Source organism: Ixodes scapularis, unplaced genomic scaffold (assembly GCF_016920785.2).
Source record: "Ixodes scapularis isolate PalLabHiFi unplaced genomic scaffold, ASM1692078v2 PGA_scaffold49__6_contigs__length_1374808, whole genome shotgun sequence".
NCBI lineage: Eukaryota > Metazoa > Arthropoda > Arachnida > Ixodida > Ixodidae > Ixodes > Ixodes scapularis.
Window position 1 is genome coordinate 483349 of NW_024609878.1, and position 22349 is coordinate 505697.

The 22349-nt window shown below is 45.6% G+C and overlaps 1 protein-coding gene across 5 annotated transcripts; it reads left to right on the forward strand.

The window, feature by feature from the left end:
- Positions 1-343: 343 nt before the first annotated feature.
- LOC8035177 (probable serine incorporator) lies at positions 344-22264 on the forward strand. 5 transcript variants are annotated; one of them, XM_040207413.3, is made up of 12 exons: positions 376-545; positions 1955-2119; positions 5580-5740; positions 7709-7791; positions 8339-8476; positions 9251-9327; positions 10114-10210; positions 12801-12887; positions 14386-14571; positions 17983-18009; positions 19104-19242; positions 20955-22264. In XM_040207413.3, exons 1-12 carry the CDS (start codon positions 510-512, stop codon positions 21091-21093), a joined length of 1335 nt encoding a protein of 444 aa, XP_040063347.1. In that variant the 5' UTR covers positions 376-509; the 3' UTR covers positions 21094-22264. The 5 variants fall into 5 exon arrangements, with proteins under 5 accessions (XP_040063349.1, XP_040063347.1, XP_040355770.1 ...); XM_040207412.3 differs by having other exon boundaries at positions 396-545; positions 14386-14577; XM_040207415.3 differs by lacking the exon at positions 17983-18009 and having other exon boundaries at positions 344-545.
- The last annotated feature ends 85 nt before the right edge of the window (positions 22265-22349 follow it).

Genomic DNA, 22349 nt, shown 5'->3' on the forward strand with positions numbered 1-22349 from the left:
CAATTAAGTAGTTTTATTTTCAACGGCAAACACATAGCACGCTAAAATAATCTGATGGGCTACACTACAGCGCAAATGACAAGGACAAGAAAGAGATGTAGACAGTTCAGCCACTGTAGTTCAGCGCTAATCCTGTCTACGCCTTTTCCTTGTCTTTTTCCTTTGCGCTGTAGTGTGTATTACAAAGCACGCTGCAACGCGTGCACAAACGCCAAAGAAACGCCGAAGGACTCTTGGAGCGCACGCTAGAGCAGACGACAAGAAAACGACAACATAGCGACAACATTTCGATCGCTGCGCCGCGAACGTACGGCGGAGCGAAGAAGCGTTTATTTTTGGATGTTCGCTTGCCCCACCTTTCGGCAAAGTCAGTCGCGTCACGTGACTCCCTTTTCCCCGTGTATGATTGTTGTGTGGTTCTTGTGCAAGTGGACGCTTGGCGACAGCTGACATCAGGATACAACGGCCCGAGCCTTTCAATCCTTTGTGTCCCGCTGCAAAACTCCGCGATGGGAGGCCTCCTCAGTCTGTGTTCTGTGGGATCGGTACGTTAATTTTGCCACTTTCTACATCTCAAAAGCTTTTTGTGAACCATTGCTCGGCGTCTTCAAACACCTCACGGCCCTCACGGATTAGCCATGTTAGGCATCAGAATTGTTGCAAATCTCGAAACGCTGAATTATTTTGGCGTTATGTCGACATTCTCACCTTCCAGCCGCAGAAATAGAGTGGGATACAACGGATAATACTCTAAGCATTTAGTATTTTTCAAACAGAAATGCTCAGTTAAACGCGTCAAACGCGAGTTCATTACTGCGACGAATCGCGCAGTGGGTAGTAATACGGGGTTAAGTCACCTAAAAAGGCGCATATTTTAGGTTTTTCATTATAGGAACCGTCGCGAGTCGCTTCAGAAGACTGCAGTAGTGTACCCACAACCAATTTGCAACATAACCAGGAAACAAAAAGGAAGAAACTACATCTTCCCCACTTCGTTGCATGAACAAGCGTCGTAATCGCCCCACTCGAGCTCTTGGGAGCGATATCGGTGTCTCAAAAACAGCGGAGCTGCTTCGGTTTGGCTACCTTGTCTTGATAAAACACTCGTCTTGTTTTTCTTGCCTGCTTCCCTAATTAACTAAAAAGAAAAGTGACTCATGCCATTAAAAAAAAAAGTTTCCAGGGTCTTCGCTTTGGCTTTAACCTCTGTCTCATGTGTCAAAGGAGCTCTGATTAGTTTATTGCAGGTACTGGATTGTACTGATAGGCAGCTAGATGGTGTCGATTTTCCGTTTTCACATATATTTAACAACATCCAGTAGACGTTTTACGCTAATGTAGAAAAATACACGGCAGATTGCACCACTATGCTCTATGTGCAAAATGTACTGAATACTCTGCTAGTTACGAGAGAGTTTTAGCAAATTGTGTTTTCATAAAAGAGTGTACAACATAGCTTGCACATGATGTCACCCACCGCAATGACAGCTGATGTGACATCAGTGCAAGCCATGTATTGATTTCAGAAGCTTGCACCATTCCCTTGAAGAATGTGCAAAGCTACCTATTGTGTTAGTTTTTTTTTTTTTTTTTTTTTTTTAAAGTTTGTAGGAGAGGTTTTGAAAATGAATAAAAAAGGCTATCGTTGATAGGGGCAGTACTGTCTCTGGCCCTTTCGCAGTTAATATTAAATGGAATAAGAATTGCTTTCCACTAGTATGGTTCAAGAACAACATTGAAGTTGCAAAATACAAACTATGATCATGCCTTTTAAAAATAAGTGTGCTGTACATTCGAAGGAGATCAAAATCCACAGATCAACGAATGCTGTACTGCAGTGACCAAATTTCCCCACCACAGTGAAGACATAAACAGTGCCCTTTTTAAGGCAAGCTGTCTCAATGTTGGCATAATTGCTTTTTAGAGTAAACCCATCGTAACTTTGTTCTGACAGTTGGCATGCTGCTGCGGATCTGCCGCCTGCAGCCTGTGCTGCTCAGCATGCCCGTCCTGCCGGAATTCTACGTCTACACGAATCATGTACGCTGTCATGCTGCTGCTGAGCACAATTGCAGCTTGCATCATGCTGAGTCCAAAGATAGAAGGGTTACTTGAGAAGGTAAGGTCTTTTCTCTTTGTTGTTCTGGCATGGAAATACTCACTTTTGCTTTGCTTCTTTTGACTTAAGCATTTGGATTTACTCCAACATTTTATTGTTTCTCAAAATTGTTAGTGAAATGTGATAACACATTAAAGTGAAGATTTTTGAGGAAATGGTAATGTGTGGATGAAACTATACACTCCGTGCGAGAACTATAGGGGGCGCTTTGAAAAACGCGCGCAGCGCCGCTAGCGGAGGAGCTGGGGTTCGACTGTGAGGCGCGTTCAGCAGCCTGCGGCGCTTTTCGCATGCCAAACTGTGGCGGCGGAAGCGCGCGCGGATGAAACTTTTGCTTTTTGAGCTGATAAGTTGAGGGTGACGTTGCATGCGTGCTGGGGCAGAAGGGCATATAGCTGTTCTCCACTTCTTATATATTGAGTTTGAGTCGTTATTAGGGGTAATTTCTCTAGTTGCGGCCGAAAAAGGGGTTGGAGCAATTTTCCGAAAAACAAGACGGCCGCCACCATAATTGCTCTGAGTGGGAAATGTATTTCGCTCGTCGCTGTAAACCTAGGACTGCTGGAACGATGATATTTGGAGGCGAGTGAGATGTTCACTAAGTTTGTGCACGAAGAGTGCCAAGTTTCTTTAAGACAGCAGGTGTGAAAGTTATGTTTCTAACGAATAAAGAAATAAAGCTTTACGGGATATCCAACATTGGACCCAAAATGTTGTGTTATAGCGGGCTGTGCAAAGTGCAGATTTGGGCAGACAGGTGCTTGGACTTGACAGTAACATGACACAGCACTTATTATACAAAAAGGAAAAGGTGGCGTAGGGAAACCAGGTGAAAATTTGGTTTGGGCGGCGTAACTCAAGGGGAACCGGTTTTGACCATGAAAAGGCTGTCAAGAGAATACCACTGATTGTGGGAGGTGGAGACTTTACAGGTAGGAAGGGACTGGTGGACTGTACTTCCAATTGAAACAACTTTACGAAAGGTGCTTCCAAAGCCGAGAAAGCAAAGCTGTCGGCCAACACACGGTTTGGCCGCCAAGGGCTTTTGCGGTCAGCTGTTGTGTAATAACCTGTTGTACGAGGTTCTGATTTTCGGCGCACGGGTACTTTGACATGACCGTCACTTGGCACAACATTATTATAACAAAAAGAGTTGGCATAGCGAAACCAGGTGGAAATTTAGTTTGGGCGGCGTAACTAAATGGGAACAAGTTTTGACCGTCAAAGGCTGTCAAGATAATACCACTCATCGTGGGAGGTGCACACTTTACAGGTAGGAAAGGACCAGTAAACAGTACTTCCAGTTCGAACCACTTTGCGATAGGTGGCTCTAAAGCCGAGAAAAAAATTGTTGTCTACAGAACTCAGGGTGTCAGCGTTTTCACATCCAAAAGGAGGCTGATCCAGAAAGAAAGCACACCAGATAAACTTCAATACTCAATCGTCGATTCTCCAGTGAATCCGAGTTTCATTGTTGTTTTCTTTAGATCTATATTTGTCACTTTTTTTACCGTTCGAATCTTTCTTCGTGAAGTACAGATTGCACGCCATACTTGTCCGGAAATATCAATGACACGTACGATGGGGACGAAACTTCTTTGGAGGGCATTCCTCCAACGAAATTGGCATTTGATAACCGCGAGTGTGGGATGGCATTTCAGTTCGTTCTATCGGCGCTTACACATGTAGGCGTTACTGGTACGAAAACAAACGCAGAGCGCAAAGCGGCAGTATAGAATATGTCAGCCGTGATGACACAGTGGCAGACATGATCGGGAGACTAAATTTCTCGCGTCGTACGGCACGGCTCCATCGTTGTCGCTGTCCCAGAAAACATCGGCGAGGTGAAAGACTGTGAAACTTTGTCTCCACGAGACACGATGCATAACTATTGAAGCACTTAATGACGCAGCACAGGCAGCACTTCATGCTGTGAACCCAGCGCAACCGCACCACTCGGACTTCAATATGCGTACCAACGTACGCGGTGTGGTTTCGGTTTTGTTTTCTCCGGGGTTCTCACTGCCTACCTTCGCTACCGGCCGCGCGGCGGCGCACCAGTCGCGTTGCACGGAGTGTATAAGGGCTAGAGTAAACTATAAAAAAAAATTCAACATTAGTTTGTGTATGTTGCCGTGGTAAAGTTGCGCAAACAAAAGCTGTAGGTACTGTAAAATCCCGAGCAAGCGCCCGCTCAAAATTTGGAGATAGTCATGTACAACTGGTGGATGGGTGCTTTTTAGGTCAACGATATGTAAAGATATGTACTTTGTGTATTTTCCAAATGTTGGAACGTTGGAATGGGTGGGTGCTCGGTATTTTACGGTAAGTGTGCAGTATGAAGCCACCTTTCGTAAAACAGAATCTGATGGCACATTAGACACTAAAACTTCACAAATGAATCTTGTGAACAGCTTAAATATGCCTGCATGTTTGACTACATCTTGTGCACTTAAAAAAAAAAAAAAGAAAAAAAAAAAGTAATTACCTAATTTGGAAATTGAGGATGAACACTTCCTTACTGTATTCAGGGTTCGCACAAGTCCTTGAAAGCCTCAAAAACCCTTGATTTTGGAAATCCGAATTTCAAGTCCTTGAAAACCCTGGAGTTTGTAACAGTGCTTAAAAACAGTCAAACTTTGTGATTAGAGTCACCGGCATTGTCTTTTTACAGTAGTAATTAAAGCATAATCACTACACATTTTCTTACATTCATAATAATTCAGCCTTTCAATTTCAGACGAGCAAGTGTTACTTTGTGGTTTAACAATTGAGACATTTAGCGGATGTTTGTTACATGCTTTTCCACATAAGTAGTAGTTTTGGTTTTGTCCGTTTCACCATCTTCTGGTCCTGCTTTGTCCCTCCTCGATGGTTTATGGTCATCGCACTTCAACCTGTTTTTTAGCTGCACTTGGTTGGCTCAGTCTGCATATGCTTCACATGGTTGCATGTGGACATACTTGAGGTTTCCTGGGAAGTGCAACTTGCAATGCTAATGTCTTACTTTGTGGGAAAACGTCCACTAACTCGTCTGTGGGAGAGTCGGTGATAAAAAAAATGCCATATCAGTTGTGTGAGACACTGTGGCAACATGAAGACAATAGCAGATAGCTCTTTGTGAGCCATTGAACACCATGTGTGTGTGTGTTAACAGACGCCGAAGAATGCGTGCAAGATGCAAGAGTTGGCATTGCAAACGTTTGCAGTGCGTTAAAGAAGTTGCACTACTACAAAACTACCAGGTGCAACAATACATTTCTTTTTTAAATATTGGTACAGGGCCTTGAAGGTCCTTGAAAATCCTCGAACTCTCGTCTTCAAAACCTGTACGAACCTTGATATTTCATTTTGTGCAGTTAGTTTGTTTTGAATTGTAGACTTGACTCAGTTCGGCATGTTTTGATTTGACCTGAGCCGAGCCCATATATCTGTGTTGATCCGTGCTTGTCTGACGCAGGTCCCTCAGCTTTGCGAGAGTACGGATGCCTGCAAGAATGCTGTTGGCTACCTGGCTGTCTATCGTCTGCTCTTTGCCCTGACTTTATTCTTCCTCGCCTTCTCCATGATGATGATCGGTGTCAAATCGTCCAAAGATCCGCGAGGAGGCATACAGAACGGGTGAGCAAGGCCCTGGTATATGTCCTCGGTCCATTTCATTGAAGAGCTGTTTTGGCACACTAATGTCTGGGCACTTCATTATGATGGAAGATTATTTTGTGAGGCAGTGTCCTCTTTTTAAAGGGACACGAAACTCCCCCGACACTTTTTTTTTGTTAGCTGCCTGGTTGGGGCACATACAGTAGACTTTCATTATTTCAAACTCTAGGAAGCTGCTAATTTTGTTTGAGTTATTGGAAGTTTGAATGATTAGAAACATATCTAAATATGATGCAAGATAAAATTATGATTCGTTAAGAAAGCAGATATTTGATGATTTCATCTGCTCGGGCACACTATTCATAAGCAGGTATGCCATACATGCAGAAGTGCTATCTATCGCAGACTGTCCAGACAGCACGTGACACCTCGAAGGCGAAATTAAGTTGTTGAGCCTGCTTCGCACCGAGCACCGGCGCACTGCGGAGAAGCAGCCCCTGCGGAAGCGAGCTTCGTGGGCGTTGCTTTCTCACAGTGTACCAGTGCTTGGTAAGGAGGGTGCTCAACTGGGCCGCGAGAACAAGAAGTATGAATTACGCGGATACGCCTTTTGGCTAATGCGCCTTATAAATACTTTGAAAACATCTGGAAATCCAAAAATTAAAAAATTTGTTTGAATTAATCTGAACTACAAAATGTCTGAGTTTGAATTATCGCGAGCCTACCGTGCGTCACAAAAATATTTCTTACATATTTTTTTTTGTGTTGATTTGATTTGAACTTGTTTCTAGAGAAACTGAACTCCCCAAAAATACCTTTTTTATGCGCCTGGACGGCAGAGTCTGTTACAAAAATGAACTTGGCCTGAAAAAAATTTTTTTTTTCACCGCAGTATCTATATTGATTTGTTTTGAGTGAGAAGCGATTTAGAAACTCGCTTCTATTTTGGTACGGTGTTATGAAAAAGAAGTACCAAATGCAGGGTGTCTAGCGACCGGGATAACCTGGAAAACCGGGAATTGTCACGGAACTTTTAATTACCGGGAAAAGTCAGGGAATCGCCAGAAAGCGAGCCCACTCAGGGAAAATGAGCCGGAAATGCCATCGAGTGCCCTGAGCAAAGACTTGAGGACTTGGGGGCAGAAAAATAGGCAATAAATTCTGCTTAGAGAGGAGCGCGAGCTCTGCTCACCCGGTGTAGAGTGTGCTACCCGATGCAAAGGGAACAGCCGACAAACCTAGTCCAAGCCTTGGATTGGACTGGATTGGATTGAGGGGATGACACTACGCTTGACCCAGTTAGAGCTACTAGATTTAGTAACAAATGGGAAAGCCGCAGACCCCAATCCAATTCAAGCATTAAGCGGAAAGTATCTGAAAGTGTGCGTCTGGCGACCTTGCTGCCATTCGGTCATTGACGTGTGTGGTTGAGCATCGTGTTTTCATTGTGTTTGCGGAAGTGCCCTCTTCACTGACGATGTCGGCGGCAAGAAAGTGTTTGTTTAATCCGGACTGGACGAGCCCGAATATTTTGGTATATGCAAGTTGGATTAAGCCTGTGCAAAATGATGCTCACAGTGCTCAATGCTCAATGCCTTGTGTTGTAATGGTCTTATATATTTCACCTTTATCTACAGTGGTCAGGGACTTTCACCTGAAATTGTCAGGGAAAACCTGTAAAAGTCAGGGAATTTCAAAATAATAATTTGCTAGACACCCTGCAAATGGAAACATGTTGCAGTACTCAAAAGAAGTCTCATGACAAAAATAGTGTGCCAAAATTTTTTTCATCCAAGCACTTTTAAGAAAAAGTTTGTTCTTTTTGGATTTTAGTTTCTAAAAGACACCTCCGTTGTACGAGCACATATGAAGTGAAAGCACCCGCCAGAGCTACCCCCTCACGCTTGTAGCTTTAGCAGCGGTCCACGCTAGGGTGAGATGCAGTATAAAAACATTATTTAATGTCACAATTGTTTCCTTTTTGTCCAGATTTTGGGCCTTGAAATTCCTCGTTCTCATCGGTGCAATGGTCGGTGCATTCTTCATTCCGAACGGTGCTCTCTTCGGTGAAGGTGGGTGCGGGGATTGGTTTCCACACATTGTCATAAAAGTGAAATGTGTGCGCACCTTATAAGTAGGGTGCATGTTGAAAACGCTGCGTTTTAGTCTGCACTCATTTGTGTCTGGAATGTACCATTCATTATTTCTGGTTCTGTTCATTGTATGGTTATTTGTAGTAGCTTGATTGATTGAATGTATATTTGTGAGTGGTTTTGGCCTTAGCGATTGTGCACAAAGCAACATAGGCAACATTAGTTGTTAAATACCGCATTGGGCATGTTATCAAGTGGATCAATATTTTTCGATATATTTTTTCTAGAAATCCAATTGCTTTTGCAAAGCTAAAAGCTGGGGATTTTATAAGTTTACATTGCACACTTTGCACCACGCAATAGTCTACTCTTTTGTAATAACCGTTATAATGGTTCACTTCTCTAACTAAAAGAAATGACGGAGCTTGAAGGACAAAGCTTACGTATAAAGGTTTTTCTTCTCTTTGTTGTGAATTGCATTTACTGTACCTATTTCTCCACTCTTCATTCTCCGATCCGATTCCAGTGTGGATGTACTTCGGCATGATTGGCGGCTTCCTCTTCATCTTGATCCAGCTGATCTTGATCATCGACTTTGCTCACAGCTGGGCGAACAACTGGGTGGAAAAGTTCGAGGAGACCCACTCCAAGGGATGGTATTGCGGTCAGTGCCCTCCTCTCTACAGATGTGTACATATACATTGGCTGTTGTCAGAGAGCAGCAGCCATTATGATGGACCTGCACAGTTTTGGTTTATGATTGAATACCGACGCTGAGACGCAACCAATGCAGAGTGCAAGTTCGTCTGCTTTCTGCTCAGGGGTTGCAATGATGTCACAATTCCAGGCTCTTATTGGCTGATTGAAAAAAAATAGAGGGTAGACCTCAAGGCATCTAGCATTGAGGTCTACCCACTATCCTTTCAATTAAAACCAATCGGAGCTCGGCATCGTTCTGATGTCACCGCGACTCCCGCGCAAGAGGCAGGCGACAACCCAAGCCTCAGTGGCGCGTCCAAACTGAGTCTCTTTTCGGGATGCAGTACAACATCGCCCGCACCTTATATGTTTCTGAACTTAATTTGTGGGGTGATTTATACAAATCTGCCCTAATGTTTTCCCAACTAAGTAAAATACGAGGTTAAATTTGCATTTATGCTCCGCTGCCTGCACTCGTTCATTTTGACACATGTAACACTCAGTTTTCTTCTGTTTTGCTTATTATCGAGCTGTATCACCTTTCCCTTGTCACCCCGTGTAACTGTCCACGGACTTTGAGCTGTTGCGAGATGTGTGCGTTCGTGATTGGGATTTTTAGGGATGGACTTTACGTGGTAGACATCGGGGATTCCCGAGTTGCGCCTAACTTGGACGTTAGCGTTGAGGTTTAGCAGGGCGGTGCGCGAATGTTCTCGAATGTCCTTTTGCCTCGCTGCAGCCCTGCTGACCTTCACCATGCTGCACTATGCTTTGGCCATTGCTGGTGTTGTCTTGTTCTACATCTTCTACACCCAGGTGAGTTTAGACCCGGGGGCGTGGAGGAACCGACAGACGCCCATACTGCTGCTGCTTGTGGCGGCTTACGAGATAGCTTGCTGGCACTGTCCATTGAGTAGTCCCAGAGCACCTTTAATCTGCATATCTTTTATGCATTAAAAAAAAAAAAAAACTGCCTGCATTTTATTGTTGAACGGGTCATGAAACAAGTTTTTTGCTTTTGCTAAATACTATTTAAAATCGCTTCATAAAGTCAATAACTGAATAAACTTGCCTTAGTTTTGTTTTCTAGGCAATGGCAGTCGCCAAAAATATTGGAGAAATATGGTCGTCGAGCTTTGCGAAGGCAATACCAAAAGAAATAGTCCCCTTTTATCCTCGCAATTTCATGGCAACATAGAAGCTTCTGAATCGGTGGCAGTCCATGCGAGTATACTTCGGCCAGACTAGGACCACTACACCTCTGCAAAGTCACGAATATTTCAACCCGATATCATTTCATGACCCCTTTAATTTAACCTTGCTTGTTATAAGTAATAGTGCTTTTTAAACAGGCTCGTAATTTTTTTTTTTCTGGTTAGCGATAGCTGGTTTGCAGTTTATCAGTTGTTTTTTTGATGGTTCAGTAAACAATGAGCCATACTGATTCTTAAATACATGAAAATAGTGTCAATAGTTGGTTTATTGCGTCGTTTGCATCATTGGCCTTTCTTTTGATGGCACCTACAAACTTCTTAAGAGTAAGGAGCGTCCCCAGACGGTGCATATTAGATGATGCCCACGCCATCCGCGTCCTCCTTGCAGGGAGAGTCCTGCGGACTGCAAAAGTTCTTCATCAGCTTCAACCTGATCCTGTGCGTGATCCTGTCGGTCGTCTCCATCCTGCCGAAGGTCCAAGAATGTAAGTCAGGTTGTGACGAGAGTCTGTAAACGGTCTGTCGTTTCCATCGACATCCAGTTTTCTCGCACAAATTCTGCCCCCAGAAAACGGACGCACCAAATTAAATTTGGGCTGGAGCCAATTTCTTTCCTATTTCATTGGTTCAGTCTGTTGTAGTTGAATGCAGCTGCCTTTCCTTTATTTTTTAAAACTTATTTCATCCTCAAATGCCCACAGGGGCTTTACCTAAAGGGGCGGAAGGGGGGGATTGACAAATAATATAATACAATATAGAATGAACACTGCGCTAAATTCAGTTTGAATCTCAGCCGAGATGCCTGCAATGTGACTGAGGCCTATTGCGGAGAAGGTGCCATGGAAACGAGGCTTTTGATTGCATGAGTAAGGCTTTTGGTTGCATGTCATCAAAAGATCCCCAGGTGGTCCAAATTAATCCCCAGTCCTCCGCTGAGGCGTGTCAGCTACCCTTTGTTGGTTTGGCGCGCAAAACTCCCAAATTCGTTGTTTTGTCGTCGAGCCACATCCAAAGCCAGAGGTGCCCGAGGTTCCTCTGGCTTTGGAGCCAGATCCACCAAAGGCTGTCTTTATTGGTGAGAAAAGCTCTACTGAAACAGAGCCATGAGTATGGAATAAGACACTATTAAAAAAAAAAAAAAAAAAAAAAAACGAAAAGAAAAAAAAGTTTTCTTAAAACAGATCGGGACACGCGTGTCGGAAAATAAATTTTACGCATAACAACATTTTTTTAGAGGAATATTGACGGCACAAGATGCGATATAGTCGGCAGTCACCTCCTTTCCACTTGTTTTTTTTCTCGGCATTTCAGGTGTGTGGAGGAGAGCTAGATCGGCTTTGCCATCACGACCGAGATGGTCATTCCGAAATGACCAGTGAAGTCATGGACTTCGCGCCCAGAATTTCAGACAAATCTCGCCGTCAATATTGCTCTAAACATTTGTTGTTGTTTTTTTTGCTTAAAATTAATTTTTTGACATGCATGTCTCAACCAGATTGTATAAAAAAAAAAAAAATGTTTTCTTCTTTTCAGGGGCGCTTTAAAAGAGAGGCATTTTATCATGTATGCACAGGGAACTCTTATTACAGTTTTTGTGTGACCAATTATTTACGGGGAGCTCTTTATATGTGGAAAGCAATAAAAAGAGACATATAAAACCTAGAGCGTCCAACCCCATGTTTGCTTTATTATAACTTTAATTGCACTTGCATTTTCATAGTTGACTTTTGCTACACGTCTTAAAGGGGCCCTCTGGAGCGTTCTCCGATGGTCTATTTATGGCGGTAACTCAATCTACGGGCCCTAACGATCCTAAAAATCATAAAATTACAGTCATGCGCAGCCGATTTCCCTATTAAAATTGCTATCAAAGTCCCAGGCACGCCCCCTTTTCTGAGATGACCTTGGAAAATGGGAGGGGCGTCTCTTTACGCATCAGCCAATAGCAAGCTAACGATTCCGGCTTCACTGCGGGTCACCAACGCGGCCGACCGCCGATGCGCGGAGGAATCTCTCGAACAAGCGCATACCGTCGTCAAGGAGCCCGGACTTTGTGCTCGGCAGTTGTCGTTCATGGCACCGCACCGTCGCGCTGCTACTGCAATACGCAGTCACATTCCACAGATGACAAGGAAAAGTTTGACTCGTTGACGTAGAAAGATCGCCAAGCTGGCTTCGGAGTCGGGATCCACGGGAAGAAGGAACACGTGTCCCGCCAACGCACGCCTGCACACGCCCCGGGAAGCAGACAACCCGACGCTCCGACGCATCACACCCTAGCAACAAGCTTGCGGGGAGAAAACATAGTTCGCTAATTTTGGAACGATAATTGCGAACTATGTTTCTCGCACCACAATCAGTTTATGTTTTTCTCAAACTCTAATTTACAACAAGCTTAAAAAGTGTTGCGATAATAACGTTCGCTTTCACCACGAGATGCAGCATTTCCATTGGTCAAGTTTTAGCGATGGGCTGGGAATGGGGGATCGTCTTCCAAGAGAAAATAGTCCCGATATATTTCTACTGCCATCTGCTTAATAAATGGTTTTATAATCTAAAACTCTGCATACATATTAACTTGCACCTACTACGCAATATAACCACATAAACAGACGATCTCAGAAAGCTCCGGAGGGCCCCTTTAAGTCAGTAGTCTGTGCCCCTTCTTTATATATTACCTAGATTAGTATAGATTGTGCCACTTGTCGATCGTTGGCTGCTTATGCACACAAAAAGAAAGGCAAATTGATGATGACATGGTATGAATGCTACCAGCTGCAGAGTAGCGGCTATACTACTCGTTTTCACCCGAAGAAAACAGGAAGTTTTGCACATTGTTCATGTGCTGCACGAAGTAGTTCTTACAAGTTGATAACATATATCTAATCTAAAATGCAGCTACATATATCTTAATTTTCTAGATAAAGGGGGAAATTAGTAGTGCTCCTTGAGGAGCCAGACTTTTCTTACTATGGCTTTTGAGATGAAAACAAGTACAGTGTGTTTCAAAAACAAACTATTGCATTTGGAAAAGTGTAGCATTTGAGGTTGAAGAAAACGACTCGTCTTTTGCAGGTCAGCCTAGTTCAGGCTTACTACAGTCGTCTGCTGTGACCTTGTACATTATGTACCTCACTTGGTCTGCCATGAACAACACCACAAGTAAGGCCCTGATGGGACATGCCCATATTTTAGTGTTTTTCACGTGGTGTGTGTCTTTCTTTTCTTTTAATTCGACTATAGAACCACTAGAGTGGCTCTATAGTCGGATTAAAAGGGGTTTAGTAATTTTATCACTAATGTTAGGTGTAGTGTTTGAGTAGTAATTAATTACATCAAAATAATTAGGCTAGCATTGCTCTGGTTGGTGCTTTTGTTTTCCTTTTTGAAGGCAGTTGAAACCTTTATGCTCCAAGCCTGTTGCAAAGTTTAGGGCTGTACTAATGAAATCTATCTTGTAGTGTAGAGCAGGGCTTCTCAAACTGGGTTCCGGGGAACACAGGGGTTCCACGGGCTGGTCTCATGGGTTTCGCGAACACCCATATTGCAACCCCCTCTCCCCCCCCCATGCCGCAGGGTGCGCGGCAGGACCATGCAAAGCACCTTCATCTCACTTTGTACTGACATCGCGATTGATATGGCGGGGATATTGGGGAAGCAACACAAGCAAAATTGTCTACAATTGGGCATCTGTTGCTTTTCGGTGGGCAAATATAAAGGGGGGGGGGGGGGAGGGTTCTGCGACCATTTTTGAGGCTTCCTGGGGTTTTGCGAGACCACAAAGTTTGAGAATCCCTGGCACTGTAGAGCAAAGTTTCAAAAAGGATATGCTAGCACTTCATAAAAATATATTTAAAGTATGACGATTCACTTTATGCAGCTGTCGCACGTCTTCGGTATCATCTAAAATTACCAGCTTTACTTTGGACAGTGTTAAATTTCAAGCCCCGAACGGTTGGCCGACATGTAAGAAAACTGCCGAACCCGATCGGGCGCAGGTCTGTCACTGCGTTGTGCGCATTCACGGGAGCCTGTGATTGGCCGGTGACTGATTGGGTTTGGCCGTCCTTCTGACACGTCGTACAACCACTCGGATGTTTGGCCGTGCATAAATATGACCTGACCGTGCCTTAAGTGGTTATCACTTGTTGGGTGGCATAAAAAGAAACCGAGCGGGGACATCATTCCGCGGTGGTATATAGGCTGGACGCAGCAGTCCAGGCATACATGTGAGGCACTCCCAAAAGGTGGTTCCAGCAGGGCGTGGAAAGGCACACACAGGTGGTGCAAGGGCATTCGGCTCTAAGGGGGTCTGTCGAGGCATATGTACAGACCTCTAAGTGGCGGATATCTGCAGCAAAAAAATTAATAAAAAATACAAGCACTTAGATCTTGCACATACGAGGTGCATACCATATTGTATTCCTAACGAGCGTGTTGGTAAGATGTACTAGATAACAGAAAGTATAAAACAGAGAGGATGAAAGAACGTACTCGTCTGTGTTTCTTCCTCTCTGTTTTATACTTTCTGTTATCTAGTATACCGTATTGGTTTACCAACATAGTATGACTCTGGTATATACAAGGGTTAACTTCTTCTATCCGTAATTTGTAAATGCGAACTGTCGCAGAAGTTTCTAAGGCATCTTTCCGTCGACAGGCAAGGACTGTAAGCCATCTCTGGGGCTGACCCAGGAAGGCAGCAAGTTTGACACGCAAAGCATTGTGGGGCTGGTGGTGTGGTTTGTGTGCGTGCTCTACTCGAGCATCCGCACCTCGTCCAACTCCCAAGTGGGCAAGCTCACCATGTCCGAGAAGATCCTGGTCAAGGACACTGGCAACAACAGTGAGCGTGAGGCCTTCTGCATGCATCCATACCTTGGGCCGATATCAGGTCGATCTCAACCCAGCGTAGAGCCGCTCTTAATCAAATGTAGAGCCGACCCCTGTCCATGTTCTGGCCCTATAAAGGGTTAACCTTGGACTATGGTAGGATGAACACTGGCCCAATGTTGGGCCACCTTTAGCCCGCTGTTGAACCAATCACTGCCTGATGTTGGGCATATCTTGCCCCGACATTGGGCCAGTGTAGACATTCATATGCCCTGTCTACGGTGGACTTCAGCCCAAGCTACAGTTTGCCGGGTCTAACCACTAGTTGGTTAGAAACACCGGGGTATGTTGCTCTGATGTGCGTGTTAGTGTTCAATGATGCCCACACGGGTACATGTTAGAGCAATATACCGCATGCTTTCAAACTAGCTGGTAATTGGAACTCGCGGTCCATAGCTCTGGCTGTGATTTGTCGTTGGGTGACGCGAGGTACGGCAGTAATTGTTTCAGTGCAAATTGGATAAAGTTTTGGATGCAGCGTTAGAAAAGCTATGCCGATGTTAGTGTAACCTTCCCTGTGTTTTACAGCGTAGCTTTAAAGGAGCTACACCAGCTACGATACAACTTTCTCGATTTCACATTTTGAGGATTGCTTACGTGCAATATTGATAAGTGATTATTGAGTGATGGTTCCGCAAAAGTTCTTTGTGCTGTTGTCTTCTTCTTTCTCAGTCCTTCTCTTAAATTACACGCACATGGCTTAAATAGGTTACTATACTCTGTGTCACCAGTTGCGTGCAGTACTGGCGGAGGCAATGCCAGGTGAGGGGAGAAAGGGCGACCACTAAGATGGCCGGGGAGGAGGAGAGAAACCTCCTCTCCTCTCTAACGTTCCTAGTACTCCCTTTCTCCACTTGCCCTTCATTGCCCTCCTCTCCCATCCAGCCTTCCTAGTGCTCGCCCTTTCTTTCTTCGTCTGGCGTTTCCTTCACCCGCACTGCACTCAACTAGTGACACGGAGTATCCATTGGCACTCAAACATTATCGCCTTCGATTGCCTTATGGTTCTTGTCACGTTTTGCTGGCACGTTGTTTCATACTGGCCAGTGTCACCCGACGCGAATGTGAACTAGAATGATCTTGGGTCTGCGGCTGAGGGGCTAGGACATGTGGGAAGATGTAACTGAAGCTTAGCAAATTAGTTTATGCCACACACGTTTGAAAAAAAAAAGGATACTACGGATGAAAAAAGGGGACAAATGCAAAACGTCCCAAACGCAGCTACCAAACTTTATTGGCAAAGTCGTATCTATAGACCAACACGCGAAGGGGCTCTGTTTACCAACACGGCCGGAAGGCCGTGCATGCACGGTAGCTATGTGGGCAAAAAGGCCCGGCTCTCCGTGTTTTCGCCATTGCGTTGTGCGCTCGTTGTTGACGTTGTAGGGACGCTTCTAGCTTTATTTGTGCATCGTATTTCCTGACAACGTATGTTGTATGCTATGCCCGACTATTTGAGCTCGCTACCCGAGCCTGAACGGCAGCGGTACCGAAACAAACTGTGCTTGGATGGCGTTGCCTACGAGGATCCGTACGCCATAAACAAGGTCTGCTGGACTTCCGACACGAAGTTGCTGCCACCGAAGTCGACGGCTCACGTCGTCGTTTTTTTAGTTTTTTCGCCAAGCCAGTTTACGACCCGCACGGTGCAGGCGTAAAAGTCTCTCGAGGCCTACGATTGCTTCGAGTCGGTTTCCGCACTGCCGGCGGGATCAGCAGACTGTGGGGTGACCGAAGTGTATTTAATAATTGATTAAATACACACAGCGTCTTGAAGTCAAGGAATGATATTTTTCCTACCCTCATGACCACAAGGCATGACAAGCGGTAACGCTTTGTTCGTTCTGCAGTCTTGGCGGTAACACTTTACAAGTAACGGCGTTACCAGGAACGCGTTACTTTTTTCATTAACGTAGTAACCTACTCGTTACTTTTTCAAAAACAGTAACGGGTAACATACTTATGTTACTCGTTACTACTTCCCAAGTCTTAAAAAATTACACTTCAATTTTTTCCATGTTTTTAGGCGTCAAGCCATGTTTCTCCTTGCGTTTTTTCTCGTGAGTATTTAGGTGAAATCGTAAAAAGAGATAGAGTAATTATACTCAGTTTCTGCATGAACATAATGTTTCTTGATATATGAGCTTATGCGTACCTGTATCGTGAAAACCGTAAAACGTATTAAATCATAATTTAAAAAGTAATGCAGAAGTAACGTGTGTTCCTTTTTATCGGTAGCGGTAACACATTCCTTTTATTTTTAGGTAACGTAGCTCAGTAACGCGTACCTTTTATTTGCAAGTAACGAGTAACGTTATTTCGTTACTTTTTTTCGGTAACGCCTACAACACTGCCGTTCTGTCGCCGATCCCCTTCTGTTGGGTAGCACGGGCGTAGCGAGCCTCCGACGAGCGCTTGGCCACGAACACCGTGGGAACAAAATCCGGGTGGTCTTGATCAGACAACGGTTTCCCTGCACATAAGCAAGCCTCGGGACGGAGATTGAAATGGAAGCCGCACTTGCCTTAAAAAAAGTGTTTACTGCACAAACGGTCTTTCGCGCGAGGTGACCATTCTTTTCGACCCATGGATATTATCCACCTTCTATATATATGCCTTTCAGAGTCTGCCGGGAACTTGTGGAAACTCACTCCGCTACTTTTCTTGTACATTTCGATGCAATTAACGGCAAAACAGCTTTGCGGCATGCTGGAATGCTATGACGCCCATGCGAAACGTACGCCCTTTTGCCCACACCAACTGGCTCCGACGCGATCGCAGCGCCGCCGCAGCTTCGTGACGTCAAGCCCGCGTGTCGATTTATACCATCTCCCAGGCACGTCTCTCGTGCTGTTTGCCATTTCTTTGATATTGAGTTTGTTCAGTGGCGCTTGCCTTGGGAAAGGAGATGTTTCTTACGTATATGCCCGTAGGCACCGACAAGGTGATAATGGCAGGGAGGAGCTTTATTTGCCCCGTCTCTGGCGTGAGCTTCCTACCTTCGACAGCACTTCAACGTCTTGTGTACCTCAAACGCGTGCGCGCAGCCAAAGCACGGCGGTAGGTACGGGGCACGTGCCGGAGACCAATGTTCGAAAAACATGCCCTGCCGTTCTCACTGTTCAAGTGACTATAGTGCTTCATGTGTTTAGGGGTAATCACGTTGTGCTGTCAGTGTGCCGACTGCTGTGCTTGTCGGGGATGAAAAGAAAAGGAGGGCAGAACTTGTTTGGAGATAGACATACAGGGAAAAAAAGGGAAAGGGGGATGCTTTTTGGGGTGGCACACACCTGCATGCTGTAGGAGTGGTTTTACTGACACTCTTCCCTTCCTTTTCTCTTCCCTTTCCGCACTTCGTCTGCAGAGTCGTCTGCTCTCGTGGGGAATGAAGGTAATGACACGTCGCTTTTGTTCTGCCTTCTTTCTTCTTTTCTCGCCGTTCCCTAGATAGTTTTTGCAGCTGGCACGGTGTTGGCCTTTCGTAGGACGATTTGGCTTTGGGCTCGCTTGCTGCAAGCGATAGAGTGCACGGCGCCCGTCGGGCTGTAGCGCGAGGGTCGGTGCAGAAGCTGATTGCGCAGTTTGTCATGGACTCGTTGCGGACTTTTTGGGAGTGCTTACTTTAGCTGCCGGACCCTGCGTTATTTCGTTCAACGTTTGACAAATAACTGAGAAAAATTTATCTGAAGGAAGAAGCCGATTTTTAGTCTCTGGGGAAAATTGAGAAAAAGCCTAAAGATGAATATCTTAGTCTCACGTTAGTGTAGACTCCTAACTTTCTGTAGCGGGACTACACTCCCAAGCTCTCGGTTGGAGGTTCTCAACTTTTGCCTCGGCGTACGAAAGGTCCGCATAGAGTGTAGTCTGTGCATGCCACTGTCTGATGATATGGGGGATTTCGTTTCCTAGCCTAAAAAAATATTCAAAATTAAAAAATCAAAAATATATATATATATATATAAAGGTAACTGAGATGCGTATGTCCAGTTTTCATGAAAATCTATGGCTGCTTTAAGGGAGCTTCCGAGCTGATTTGACCAGAACATAAGGAACATCACCGACAAGAACGATCAGAATAGAAACTTTGCATCCTACGCTTCCTTTATTCCGAGCTTCAAGTTTAATGGCATGCGGAGGTGCACATTTAGCGACTCGAATCAAATGGGGCTTTGTCGTCCTTAGCTTCCACAGTGCAAAGAAGACGGGACATTGTGGACAGCCTTGGGTACAAGCGACAAAGTGCTATGTGCTTCGTGCCAATATTTGCGTGCTGCTCTAGTGAGTGACAGGACGAAGACGGATGAGGTCCTAAACCAAACTTGTCTTTCCTGCGCAAAAACGCATGCTCCAGGTTTCACCAACATCAAAGACCGTAAGAAAGCGGCGCAAGCCGCAGTCTACGATTGGGCGCGGCTTTCGCGGCTCGTTTCGGGGAAGGGTACGCTTTGTGGGCACACACCCAAAGGTTGGCGTGCGTGGTTTCAGACACGAGCACCGCGGGCGACGTGGAGGCCAAAGTGTGGGACAACGAGGACGACGGGGTGGCCTACAGCTGGTCCTTCTTCCACTTCATGTTTGCCCTGGCCACCCTCTACGTCATGATGACCCTCACCAACTGGTTCCAGTGAGTGCGGTTACACCCTCTGGACAGGCATATAGTACAGGGCATAGCGATACGGGCTGGCCCAGTGGTGTTCAGGGTGGTGCGGCACGAAAGAAAGCCATGCAAGAAGCCCACAAGAATACTCTGGGACCCCCCCCCCCCAATTTCTTGGAACCTATACTCCGTGTCACTAGTTGCATGCAGTACAGGCGAAGGCAGCGCCAGGCGAGGGGAGAAAGGGCGAGCGCTGGAAAGGCTGGGGCAGAAGAGAGAAACCTCCTCTCCTCTCTACCGTTCCTAGTGCTCTCCCTTTCTCCCCTTGCCCTCCTCCCCCGTTCCACTTTCCTAGTGCTCACCCTTCCTCTCTTCGCCTGGCGTTGCTTTCGCCTGCACGGCAAACAAGCCGTGACACGAAGTATAGAGGTTCCCCAGAGTAGTGGCAGTAATTTTTCTAAACTTTGTTTGCCTCGGTTTTTTTTATAGATTTTGAAAATATAGTATTTTTTATTTCTATTAATTTTTATGTCGGGAACAATCTCTTTATAAAAATTCAAGCTACATTTGGACAATTCTTTTTACTACAGATTTTTTTTTTTTTTTTTCAGTTTTAATTTTTAACATTTTTCTTTTTTCTTCTATTTTCGCATTAAGACGTCAATTGAAATCTATAGCGCTTGTCCCGCTGTCCAGCCTTCTTGTCTTTGTCTTTCGCACCAACTTTACTTCCAAGATCTTCCACTAAGCATTTCTCTGGTCTAAGGTCGACCCGAGCCGCTCGCCGACGCATTGACTATGAGCCAAACAGTCCCTAGGACGTGCATTGTTGTCTGCAAGGTCTGTCGGCTTCTGCACCGCTTCATTTCGTCAATGCCCAAACTGGGAGGGATTTCTCGACGTCAACAAATTCAAGAATTCCCGCTTTACGCGGTGCACAGTTACCTACAATGTGAGAGTGACGGGGAGGGTGAGCTTCAGTCGTCCAGGGTCCAGCGCAAGCTTTCCACCTTCTATCTCTTGTACACCTCGAGCGCCCGAACGCAGCCGAGGCTCGGCAGAAGCTAAGGAGTGCATGCCGAAGGCTGGGCGTTCGAAAGACTAGCCCCGCCATTCTCACTCTGTTTGTGACCATATAGTTAAAGGGAAACTGAAGAGGTTCTTAAAAAAAAGAAGTTAGAAATGAATTTTAGAGTATTTTTATCCTACAAATCTGAATGTCATGTTCGTTTTCCTCGAAGATGTGACTAGACGCGAGAAAGCACGGAAAACGTCCGACAAGTCGTTACGTCGTAAAAGGTTCTCTCGGCCGCCAAGCGCGTGTCGCTCATGTGGGCAACGCGTGCGTTTGCAAGCTTGCCAGCCATATTCTTTGGCACTGACATCAGTCATGACGCCTTTTTCTGACCTTTTTGAAGGTAGCAAGAGTGCGCGTGCATAGCTTCGATGGGTGTCGAAGATGTGCAAGAGCGGAGATTCCGGACACTCCTCTTATGACATAGCGCTCCGGGAAGGGGCGGCTTCGGTGGTACTTTAAAAATGATTTTCTGCAGCCTCCGTGCACCAAATAGAAAATTAATCTCGATATTCGTGATCCTGGAGGGTAAATGGAAACGATATAAGTGTTTTTACTGAAATACAGAACCGCTTCAGTTTCCCTTGAAGTTTGAGAAAAGTATAGGCAGTTTTAATTTGCTATAGCTACGCAGGCGAGACAGCATCATTCTTTTCTGCTCCAGGCCAAGCGACGACCCCAAGAACCTGATCGAGAACAGCGCCTCCATGTGGATCAAAATGGTGTCCAGCTGGGTCTGTGCCACACTCTACCTCTGGACCCTGCTGGCTCCCATCGCCCTGCCGGACAGGGACTTCAGTTAGCCGCCTTTGCGGGACCCGGGCTAACCCCCGACTCATTCTCGCGCAAGAGCGAGAGCTGTTGGGGTAGCTGTCGGAACGCCTGCCTCCGTTTCGTTTTGTAATTTATGTATGTGTTCTATCGTAGTTGTGGGGCCGTAAGGTTACCTTCGAAAGTGCATGCACCGAAGCAACGAGACTAGAAGTTTAAAGGGTCACAAAATTCTACTACGGTCGGATAGAAGTTGAGAATGCGCCAAAGAAACGCTGCCGCATACCAGCCTCGGTATCAAATCACTCCGCAGATCGAGCAGGACAGGCTGCAGTCGCAACGAGTTACATGGCGTCGGTACAGTGGCCTAGAATGGGGTAGTGAGCTGACCGCCCTCTCTTGCTCGTGCTTGGAAGTGAGGCGGTCTATGTCGGAGGCCGACGGGGCGCTTCTGTCTACTCCTCCTGAAGCGTGATGCACATCGGCTACCCCTGGTGTGGGTGCATGTGTTTGCATTCGGCTTCGGTGTTGAGTCAGTGACTGCAGTTTCTGTGTGCTCGTCTGCATGCCTCTGCCGTGTGGTCACTGTGATTACTGTTGTCTTGCGGTTTTGCTCTTTCACTCAAATGCAAGAATGCCTAATCGCTGGTTGTAGAACAGAATATGCTTGCGTGAAGGACGCGCCAAAGGTGGCTTTGTTCGGTGTACCTGAAAACAAGGAGTGGCAAAAACTGTGGGATAATAACATAATAATAATAATTACATTTTGAACCACAGTACGTAATTAGAGATTACGTGCTTGTCATCAATGGTGAAGATGTTTGCGTTCAGTGTGGGAAACCAATGCTTTCGGCCGACGGAGTTCCTATGATTTTTCGGAATCTTCCCAGCTATTCGACGAAGAAAACACCGACGCTCACAAGGCACGCGATTGCAAAAGTGCATGGGAAAGCTTCAGTAGGAGTCGACCAATGTGCCATCTCTCAATTTTAACGTGAACATCCTTGGCAAGCGGGCGTGGTGAGCCCACTACCTCATTCTAGGCCACTGTACCGTCGGCTTGGTGGTGGACTATTCGCGCGTCGTGGAGGATTAGTGGCTGGTGGTAATGGGGGTGTGGGAGGGGCTTCTGGCTAATTCTTAACTTGTACCCGACTGTAGTTTAGATTAAGGAGGAGGGACAAGGGGGGGGGAGGCTACCGGGTGAAACAAGGAGACGGTAGGCTCTTTAAATCGACCGGAAAATTCGGTTTCTTAACCTATCGCGCTACGACTTTGTGCAGCGTCG

Bases quoted from the DNA above. Each gene is read 5' to 3' on its own strand.
- LOC8035177 (XM_040207412.3), top strand. From the start codon at position 510: ATGGGAGGCCTCCTCAGTCTGTGTTCTGTGGGATCG. The intron at 14,578-17,982 runs GTGAGGCCTTCT...CTTCGTCTGCAG, and splicing joins CACTGGCAACAACAGTGAGC to AGTCGTCTGCTCTCGTGGGG. The intron at 18,010-19,103 runs GTAATGACACGT...GCGTGGTTTCAG, and splicing joins TGCTCTCGTGGGGAATGAAG to ACACGAGCACCGCGGGCGAC.